The sequence below is a fragment of the Coregonus clupeaformis genome, chromosome 1 (assembly GCF_020615455.1).
Source record: "Coregonus clupeaformis isolate EN_2021a chromosome 1, ASM2061545v1, whole genome shotgun sequence".
NCBI lineage: Eukaryota > Metazoa > Chordata > Actinopteri > Salmoniformes > Salmonidae > Coregonus > Coregonus clupeaformis.
In genome coordinates, this window is record NC_059192.1 from 90,980,932 (window position 1) to 90,993,431 (window position 12,500).

At 32.5% G+C, this 12,500-nt stretch overlaps 1 protein-coding gene across 1 annotated transcript in view; it reads right to left on the minus strand.

Annotated features, from left to right (window-relative positions):
* The window catches only part of LOC121564974 (ryanodine receptor 2-like), a 165,116-nt gene that overhangs the window by 71,719 nt on the left and 80,897 nt on the right, over positions 1 to 12,500 (minus strand). Inside the window, 2 exon segments of the mRNA XM_045222019.1 lie at positions 9,686 to 9,760; positions 11,982 to 12,078. Coding sequence (XP_045077954.1) covers positions 9,686 to 9,760; positions 11,982 to 12,078 — 172 coding nt within the window.

Sequence of the window (12,500 nt, forward strand, 5' to 3'; positions counted from 1 at the left end):
ACGCCGTTAAAAAACAAATTCAAATTGAATACCTATTAAAATTTGGCTAAAACTAATTGAATGTGTCATTGAACCAATTGCACTTTATGGCAGCGAGGTTTGGGGTCCACTTGCAAAACAAGATTTCATCAAATGGGACAAACACCCCATTGAAACCCTGCATGCAGAGTTCTGTAAGATTCTCCTACATGTCCAGAGGAAAACTACCGTACAGTAGCTAACCATAACACCAAACCTATTCTATACTGTCCTGTCCTGTAGACGTACCATACAGTAGCTAACCATAACCCCAAACCTATTCTATACTGTCCTGTCCTGTAGACGTACCATACAGTAGCTAACCATAACACCAAACCTATTCTATACTGTCCTGTAGACGTACCGTACAGTAGCTAACCATAACACCAAACCTATTCTATACTGTCCTGTAGACGTACCGTACAGTAGCTAACCATAACACCAAACCTATTCTATACTGTCCTGTCCTGTAGACGTACCATACAGTAGCTAACCATAACCCCAAACCTATTCTATACTGTCCTGTCCTGTAGACGTACCATACAGTAGCTAACCATAACACCAAACCTATTCTATACTGTCCTGTAGACGTACCGTACAGTAGCTAACCATAACCCCAAACCTATTCTATACTGTCCTGTCCTGTAGACGTACCATACAGTAGCTAACCATAACCCCAAACCTATTCTATACTGTCCTGTCCTGTAGACGTACCGTACAGTAGCTAACCATAACACCAAACCTATTCTATACTGTCCTGTAGACGTACCATACAGTAGCTAACCATAACACCAAACCTATTCTATACTGTCCTGTCCTGTAGACGTACCATACAGTAGCTAACCATAACACCAAACCTATTCTATACTGTCCTGTAGACGTACCGTACAGTAGCTAACCATAACACCAAACCTATTCTATACTGTCCTGTAGACGTACCATACAGTAGCTAACCATAACACCAAACCTATTCTATACTGTCCTGTCCTGTAGACGTACCTACAGTAGCTAACCATAACACCAAACCTATTCTATACTGTCCTGTAGACGTACCGTACAGTAGCTAACCATAACACCAAACCTATTCTATACTGTCCTGTAGACGTACCGTACAGTAGCTAACCATAACACCAAACCTATTCTATACTGTCCTGTCCTGTAGACGTACCGTACAGTAGCTAACCATAACACCAAACCGTCAGTTTGACAGAACACAACAGAACACCACAGGCTACAGAGGGCAGAGTATTTATATTCAACCCTAAATCAGAAACCATGGACACTACAGTATGTCAATAAGCCCTGATACAAAACAAGGAGATACATCTGTGTCTGTGTTATCAGGGGACTACTGTCATGCTGTTTCTAATTACACACTTCACAGGCTGCAAATTGCCTGTGTGAATTTGACTCTGGATGAGAGGAGGGTTCTTCATCTCTCCACAAACTGGGGCTGACAGAACACCGTACACCACGTTGGCAGTGGGTTCTCTCCACAAACTGGGGCTGACAGAACACCGTACACCACGTTGGCAGTGGGTTCTCTCCACAGACTGGGGCTGACAGAACACCGTACACCACGTTGGCAGTGGGTTCTCTCCACAGACTGAGGCTGACAGAACACAGTACACCATGTTGGCAGTGGGTTCCGCTGACAGAGACAGTGTGACTGGGGGTTCTATTAACACCCTCACATGTAGAACCCCAGGTCAGGATACAGGGTCTAAAAGGAGTCAATACCCAGCCCTCTCACGTAGACATCACCCTGATCTACACTGCAGGGGGCAGAGTGTTAATGGTACAGCCTCTATAGAGTGATAATATTACAGTGTCTATAGTGATAATATTACAGTGTCTATAGTGATAATATTACAGTGTATATAGTGATAATATTACAGTGTCTATAGAGTGATAATATTACAGTGTCTATAGTGATAATATTACAGTGTCTATAGTGATAATATTACAGTGTCTATAGTGATAATATTACAGTGTATATAGTGATAATATTACAGTGTCTATAGTGATAATATTACAGTGTATATATAGTGATAATATTACAGTGTCTATAGAGTGATAATATTACAGTGTCTATAGTGATAATATTACAGTGTCTATAGTGATAATATTACAGTGTATATAGTGATAATATTACAGTGTATATAGTGATAATATTACAGTGTATATAGTGATAATATTACAGTGTCTATAGTGATAATATTACAGTGTCTATAGTGATAATATTACAGTGTCTATAGTGATAATATTACAGTGTCTATAGAGTGATAATATTACAGTGTATATAGTGATAATATTACAGTGTCTATAGTGATAATATTACAGTGTTTATAGTGATAATATTACAGTGTCTATAGTGATAATATTACAGTGTATAGAGTGATAATATTACAGTATCTATAGTGATAATATTACAGTGTCTATAGTGATAATATTACACTGTATAGAGTGATAATAGTACAGTGTCTATAGTGATAATATTACAGTGTATATAGTGATAATATTACAGTGTATATAGAGTGATAATATTACAGTGTATATAGTGATAATATTACAGTGTATATAGAGTGATAATATTACAGTGTCTATAGTGATAATATTACAGTGTATATAGTGATAATATTACAGTGTATATAGTGATAATATTACAGTGTATATAGTGATAATATTACAGTGTATATAGAGTGATAATATTACAGTGTCTATAGTGATAATATTACAGTGTATATAGTGATAATATTACAGTGTATATAGAGTGATAATATTACAGTGTATATATAGTGATAATATTACAGCGTATATAGTGATAATATTACAGTGTCTATAGTGATAATATTACAGTGTCTATAGTGATAGTATTACAGTGTCTATAGTGATAATATTACAGTGTATATAGAGTGATAATATTACAGTGTCTATAGTGATAATATTACAGTGTCTATAGTGATAATATTACAGTGTATATAGAGTGATAATATTACAGTGTCTATAGTGATAATATTACAGTGTATATAGTGATAATAGTACAGTGTCTATAGTGATAATATTACAGTGTCTATAGTGATAATATTACAGTGTCTATAGTTATAATATTACAGTGTCTATAGTGATAATATTACAGTGTATATAGTGATAATATTACAGTGTCTATAGTGATAATATTACAGTGTCTATAGTGATAATATTACAGTGTATATAGTGATAATATTACAGTGTATATAGAGTGATAATATTACAGTGTTTATAGTGATAATATTACAGTGTCTATAGTGATAATATTACAGTGTCTATAGTGATAATATTACAGTGTCTATGGTGATAATATTACAGTGTATATAGTGATAATATTACAGTGTCTATAGTGATAATATTACAGTGTCTATAGTGATAATATTACAGTGTCTATAGTGATAATATTACAGTGTATATAGAGTGATAATATTACAGTGTCTATAGTGATAATATTACAGTGTATATAGAGTGATAATATTACAGTGTCTATAGTGATAATATTACAGTGTCTATAGTGATAATATTACAGTGTATATAGAGTGATAATATTACAGTGTCTATAGTGATAATATTACAGTGTATATAGAGTGATAATATTACAGTGTCTATAGTGATAATATTACAGTGTCTATAGTGATAATATTACAGTGTCTATAGTGATAATATTACAGTGTCTATTGTGATAATATTACAGTGTCTATAGAGTGATAATATTACAGTGTCTATAGTGATAATATTACAGTGTCTATAGTGATAATATTACAGTGTCTATAGTGATAATATTACAGTGTCTATAGTGATAATATTACAGGGTCTATAGTGATAGTATTGCAGTGTCTATAGTGATAATATTACTGTGTTTATAGTGATAATATTACAGTGTCTATAGTGATAATATTACAGTGTCTATAGTGATAATATTACAGTGTATATAGAGTGATAATATTACAGTGTCTATAGTGATAATATTACAGTGTCTATAGTGATAATATTACAGTGTCTATAGTGATAATATTACAGTGTCTATAGTGATAATATTACAGTGTCTATAGTGATAATATTACAGTGTCTATAGTGATAATATTACAGTGTTTATAGTGATAATATTACAGTGTATATAGTGATAATATTACAGTGTATATATAGTGATAATATTACAGTGTCTATATTGATAATATTACAGTGTATATAGTGATAATATTACAGTGTATATATAGTGATAATATTACAGTGTATATAGTGATAATATTACAGTGTCTATAGTAATAATATTACAGTGTATATAGTGATAATATTACAGTGTATATAGTGATAATATTACAGTGTCTATAGTGATAATATTACAGTGTTTATAGTGATAATATTACAGTGTATATAGTGATAATATTACAGTGTATATATAGTGATAATATTACAGTGTCTATATTGATAATATTACAGTGTATATAGTGATAATATTACAGTGTATATATAGTGATAATATTACAGTGTATATAGTGATAATATTACAGTGTCTATAGTAATAATATTACAGTGTATATAGTGATAATATTACAGTGTATATATAGTGATAATATTACAGTGTCTATATAGTGATAATATTACAGTGTATATAGTAATAATATTACAGTGTATATAGTGATAATATTACAGTGTCTATATAGTGATAATATTACAGTGTCTATATAGTGATAATATTACAGTGTATATAGTGATAATATTACAGTGTATATAGTGATAATATTACAGTGTATATAGTGATAATATTACAGTGTCTATAGTGATAATATTACAGTGTTTATAGTGATAATATTACAGTGTATATAGTGATAATATTACAGTGTATATATAGTGATAATATTACAGTGTCTATATTGATAATATTACAGTGTATATAGTGATAATATTACAGTGTATATATAGTGATAATATTACAGTGTATATAGTGATAATATTACAGTGTCTATAGTGATAATATTACAGTGTTTATAGTGATAATATTACAGTGTATATAGTGATAATATTACAGTGTATATATAGTGATAATATTACAGTGTCTATATTGATAATATTACAGTGTATATAGTGATAATATTACAGTGTATATATAGTGATAATATTACAGTGTATATAGTGATAATATTACAGTGTCTATAGTAATAATATTACAGTGTATATAGTGATAATATTACAGTGTATAGATAGTGATAATATTACAGTGTCTATATAGTAATAATATTACAGTGTATATAGTGATAATATTACAGTGTCTATATAGTGATAATATTACAGTGTCTATATAGTGATAATATTACAGTGTATATAGTAATAATATTACAGTGTATATAGTGATAATATTACAGTGTATATAGAGTGATAATATTACAGTGTCTATAGTAATAATATTACAGTGTATATAGTGATAATATTACAGTGTATATATAGTGATAATATTACAGTGTATATAGTGATAATATTACAGTGTCTATAGTGATAATATTACAGTGTTTATAGTGATAATATTACAGTGTATATAGTGATAATATTACAGTGTATATATAGTGATAATATTACAGTGTCTATATTGATAATATTACAGTGTATATAGTGATAATATTACAGTGTATATATAGTGATAATATTACAGTGTATATAGTGATAATATTACAGTGTCTATAGTAATAATATTACAGTGTATATAGTGATAATATTACAGTGTATATATAGTGATAATATTACAGTGTCTATATAGTAATAATATTACAGTGTATATAGTGATAATATTACAGTGTCTATATAGTGATAATATTACAGTGTCTATATAGTGATAATATTACAGTGTATATAGTAATAATATTACAGTGTATATAGTGATAATATTACAGTGTATATAGAGTGATAATATTACAGTGTCTATAGTAATAATATTACAGTGTATATAGTGATAATATTACAGTGTATATATAGTGATAATATTACAGTGTATATATAGTGATAATATTACAGTGTATATAGTGATAATATTACAGTGTCTATAGTAATAATATTACAGTGTATATAGTGATAATATTACAGTGTATATAGTGATAATATTACAGTGTCTATAGTGATAATATTACAGTGTTTATAGTGATAATATTACAGTGTATATAGTGATAATATTACAGTGTATATATAGTGATAATATTACAGTGTCTATATTGATAATATTACAGTGTATATAGTGATAATATTACAGTGTATATATAGTGATAATATTACAGTGTATATAGTGATAATATGACAGTGTCTATAGTAATAATATTACAGTGTATATAGTGATAATATTACAGTGTATATATAGTGATAATATTACAGTGTCTATATAGTGATAATATTACAGTGTATATAGTAATAATATTACAGTGTATATAGTGATAATATTACAGTGTCTATATAGTGATAATATTACAGTGTCTATATAGTGATAATATTACAGTGTATATAGTGATAATATTACAGTGTATATAGTGATAATATTACAGTGTATATAGTGATAATATTACAGTGTCTATAGTGATAATATTACAGTGTTTATAGTGATAATATTACAGTGTATATAGTGATAATATTACAGTGTATAAATAGTGATAATATTACAGTGTCTATATTGATAATATTACAGTGTATATAGTGATAATATTACAGTGTATATATAGTGATAATATTACAGTGTATATAGTGATAATATTACAGTGTCTATAGTGATAATATTACAGTGTTTATAGTGATAATATTACAGTGTATATAGTGATAATATTACAGTGTATATATAGTGATAATATTACAGTGTCTATATTGATAATATTACAGTGTATATAGTGATAATATTACAGTGTATATATAGTGATAATATTACAGTGTATATAGTGATAATATTACAGTGTCTATAGTAATAATATTACAGTGTATATAGTGATAATATTACAGTGTATATATAGTGATAATATTACAGTGTCTATATAGTAATAATATTACAGTGTATATAGTGATAATATTACAGTGTTTATATAGTAATAATATTACAGTGTTATATAGTGATAATATTACAGTGTATATAGTAATAATATTACAGTGTATATAGTGATAATATTACAGTGTATATAGAGTGATAATATTACAGTGTCTATAGTAATAATATTACAGTGTATATAGTGATAATATTACAGTGTATATATAGTGATAATATTACAGTGTATATAGTGATAATATTACAGTGTATATAGTGATAATATTACAGTGTTTATAGTGATAATATTACAGTGTATATAGTAATAATATTACAGTGTATATAGTGATAATATTACAGTGTATATATAGTGATAATATTACAGTGATATATAGTGATAATATTACAGTGTCTATAGTGATAATATTACAGTGTTTATAGTGATAATATTACAGTGTATATAGTGATAATATTACAGTGTATATATAGTGATAATATTACAGTGTCTATATTGATAATATTACAGTGTATATAGTGATAATATTACAGTGTATATATAGTGATAATATTACAGTGTATATAGTGATAATATTACAGTGTCTATAGTAATAATATTACAGTGTATATAGTGATAATATTACAGTGTATATATAGTGATAATATTACAGTGTCTATATAGTGATAATATTACAGTGTCTATAGTGATAATATTACAGTGTATATATAGTGATAATATTACAGTGTATATATAGTGATAATATTACAGTGTATATATAGTGATAATATTACAGTGTCTATAGAGTGATAATATTACAGTGTCTATAGTGATAATATTACAGTGTCTATAGTGATAATATTACAGTGTCTATAGTGATAATATTACAGTGTCTATAGAGTGATAATATTACAGTGTCTATAGTGATAATATTACAGTGTCTATAGTGATAATATTACAGTGTCTATAGAGTGATAATATTACAGTGTCTATAGAGTGATAATATTACAGTGTCTATAGTGATAATATTACAGTGTCTATAGTGATAATATTACAGTGTCTATAGAGTGATAATATTACAGTGTCTATAGTGATAATATTACAGTGTCTATAGTGATAATATTACAGTGTCTATAGTGATAATATTACAGTGTCTATAGAGTGATAATATTACAGTGTCTATAGTGATAATATTACAGTGTCTATAGTGATAATATTACAGTGTCTATAGAGTGATAATATTACAGTGTCTATAGTGATAATATTACAGTGTCTATAGTGATAATATTACAGTGTATATAGAGTGATAATATTACAGTGTATATAGTGATAATATTACAGTGTATATAGTGATAATATTACAGTGTATATAGAGTGATAATATTACAGTGTCTATAGTGATAATATTACAGTGTCTATAGTGATAATATTACAGTGTCTATAGAGTGATAATATTACAGTGTCTATAGAGTGATAATATTACAGTGTCTATAGTGATAATATTACAGTGTCTATAGTGATAATATTACAGTGTATATAGAGTGATAATATTACAGTGTCTATAGTGATAATATTACAGTGTCTATAGTGATAATATTACAGTGTCTATAGAGTGATAATATTACAGTGTCTATAGAGTGGTAATATTACAGTGTCTATAGTGATAATATTACAGTGTCTATAGTGATAATATTACAGTGTCTATAGAGTGATAATATTACAGTGTCTATAGTGATAATATTACAGTGTCTATAGTGATAATATTACAGTGTATATAGAGTGATAATATTACAGTGTCTATAGAGTGATAATATTACAGTGTCTATAGTGATAATATTACAGTGTCTATAGTGATAATATTACAGTGTCTATAGTGATAATATTACAGTGTCTATAGTGATAATATTACAGTGTATATAGTGATAATATTACAGTGTCTATAGTGATAATATTACAGTGTCTATAGTGATAATATTACAGTGTCTATAGTGATAATATTACAGTGTCTATAGTGATAATATTACAGTGTATATAGAGTGATAATATTACAGTGTCTATAGTGATAATGTTACAGTGTCTATATTGATAATATTACAGTGTCTATAGTGATAATATTACAGTGTATATAGTGATAATATTACAGTGTATATAGAGTGATAATATTACAGTGTCTATAGTGATAATATTACAGTGTCTATAGTGATAATATTACAGTGTCTATAGTGATAATATTACAGTGTCTATAGTGATAATATTACAGTGTATATAGAGTGATAATATTACAGTGTCTATAGTGATAATATTACAGTGTCTATAGTGATAATATTACAGTGTCTATAGTGATAATATTACAGGGTCTATAGAGTGATAATATTACACTGTCTATAGTGATAATATTACAGTGTCTATAGTGATAATATTACAGTGTCTATAGTGATAATATTACAGTGTATATAGAGTGATAATATTACAGTGTCTATAGTGATAATATTACAGTGTCTATAGTGATAATATTACAGTGCATATAGAGTGATAATATTACAGTGTCTATAGTGATAATATTACAGTGTCTATAGAGTGATAATGTTTCTACATCGAGTGTTAACAGATTGTCAATGGGAGGTGAGATAGATATGTCATAGAGTTGGACTTACGCCACTCGTAGTGTCTCCAGTCTCCAGAGGGAGCGGGCGTGGATGGACACAGCTCCCCCCTCGTAGTGCACCGTCCTGGGGAAGAAAAGAGACGTGAGTCGGGGTAGTGGTGGTGGGTGGAGGTGGTTATCAGCCATGCCTCCACCACAGACCAGACCATTACACTGGTCTGTATGAGAGCCTGCTGTTAATGTCCTCATATAGCACATATTCACACATACACACTTCACAACAGGAAAATGATAAATCTATGGGCAACTTATTTCACATCCTTCCATGTTTTGCTGCTGTGTTTCTCTGTGGATAATGAGGGCAGTATATTGGCCTGCAGCAGTGGATAGTGAGGGCAGTATCTTGGCCTGCAGCAGTGGATAGTGAGGGCAGTATCTTGGTCTGCAGCTGTGGATAGTGAGGGCAGTATCTTGGTCTGCAGCAGTGGATAGTGAGGGCAGTATCTTGGTCTGCAGCAGTGGATAATGAGGGCAGTATCTTGGCCTGCAGCAGTGGATTGTGAGGGCAGTATCTTGGCCTGCAGCAGTGGATAGTGAGGGCAGTATCTTGGCCTGCAGCAGTGGATAATGAGGGCAGTATCTTGGCCTGCAGCAGTGGATAGTGAGGGCAGTATCTTGGCCTGCAGCAGTGGATAGTGAGGGCAGTATCTTGGCCTGCAGCAGTGGATAGTGAGGGCAGTATCTTGGCCTGCAGCAGTGGATAGTGAGGGCAGTATCTTGGCCTGCAGCAGTGGATAGTGAGGGCAGTATCTTGGCCTGCAGCAGTGGATAGTGAGGGCAGTATCTTGGCCTGCAGCAGTGGATAGTGAGGGCAGTATCTTGGCCTGCAGCAGTAGATAGTGAGGGCAGTATCTTGGCCTGAAGCAGTGGATAGTGAGGGCAGTATCTTGGCCTGCAGCAGTGGATAGTGAGGGCAGTATCTTAGCCTGCAGCAGTGGATAGTGAGGGCAGTATCTTGGCCTGCAGCAGTGGATAGTGAGGGCTGTATCTTGGCCTGCAGCAGTGGATAGTGAGGGCAGTATCTTGGCCTGCAGCAGCGAGCAGTGTGCTGTGTCTCTGTGTGTGTAGCTGTGGTTGTATTGCTGAAGGCCACACATCAATACTGGATACTGACTGGGTAGACTTAGACACCCAGCACTAAGAACTAAACAGGTTCAGTAGAGCTTACCAGGAGGGGTCAGAAGGTTCAGTTTCAGAAGAGTGCACACTTACATTTGGATCACATAACAACCTTCTATTTCATATCCAAACGCACCATGGCTTGAGACAAGATTGGTGCAATACATTTAGTTCAACTTCCCACAGTAAGATAATTTGCTGTAGAGACCAGTACTTTGATAACGAGGACAGAGTCATTCACATAAAGTATGTTTAACGATGACAGGATGTCCAGGGAGGCCAGGTGAAACTGTCATTATTAATAGTCACATGATCATAACGTTCTGGGGGAAATATATAATTCAGGCTACTGGGAGCTCATTCTGTCTAGAGTAGGCGTTGTGCTGCCTCCATCCATCCATCCTTCCACCATCCCTCCCTCCATCCCTCTCTCTCTCCCTCCCTCCTCCCCTCCCTCCATCCCTCTCTCCCTCCATCCATCCCTCTCTCCATCCCTCTTCTTCTCAATCCCTCGTTCCATCCCTCCCTCCATCCCTACAGAGTAGAACTACCTACTCATTTCTCTTCTTTGAAGCAGAACAGTGGATGTCCTACTTTGAAGATAAGCACACACACTTCTGCATCCAAGGAGAATGCACACGCTTCCGCACACACACACACACACACACACACACACACACACACACACACACACACACACACACACACACACACACACACACACACTGCGTACAAACATAACACTTTGGGTAAAGACAGGCTTTTATTTCTCTGTGTGTGAGCAGCTCTCCTAGAGCCCTTCATCCCAGCATGCTCTGCTGCATTGACGTCCAATCAAACACCAGAGGATCGTTGATGTTTACCCATGCTGCTTTACTTTCAGTCCTGACCACACTGAGAGTCCTGACCACACTGAGAGTCCTGACCACACTGAGAGTCCTGACCACACTGAGAGTCCTGACCACACTGAGAGTCCTGACCACACTGAGAGTCCTGACCACACTGAGAGTCCTGACCACACTGAGAGTCCTGACAGATCAGTTGAACAGCAGGTAACAGTCTATAGTTACATAGATGATTATAAAGGGAGGTTTACGGTAAAGGACATTTCCAGAACTAACTTCCGTCATCATAGATGAAGGAAATCCCCCCAATCTGCCACGTACCTGCGCTGATCCTCCCCGTGTTCCCCTGATGGCACCGTCAGACACTCATCCATGTGACCATGGAGCAGCCTCAGCACGTCCCCGCCGATCATGAACCCTGCAGGGGGAGAGAGGAGAGGTTAGCCTGCCTCTGGACCAGACATGATATTAGAGAAGGCCACAGCGCAGGGACATCAGCGATCAGTGATGAATTTGTTTGGTTTCTAGGATCCTGTTTGAATTCCTGTTTTGCATTTCCTATTTGTATTTGATGTGTGTATCTTTCATTTGTAAAAGACACCTTGGTCTCAACATGACCAACATTTTATTATTATTATGACACCCTGTCAAAATAAAGGTTAAATCAAATAACTATTTCACTGCTAAAGCCATTGTCAGAATCATCAGTTGGAAGGAGGATGTCAATCCATTTGGTCGTCTTGTCAGTTCACACTTCATATTTTCTTAGGGGCTCCGATACAATGGAGGTCTCAGATAATGTTCCCCTGTTTGTTAAACAATGGCTGTTCATATGACCCC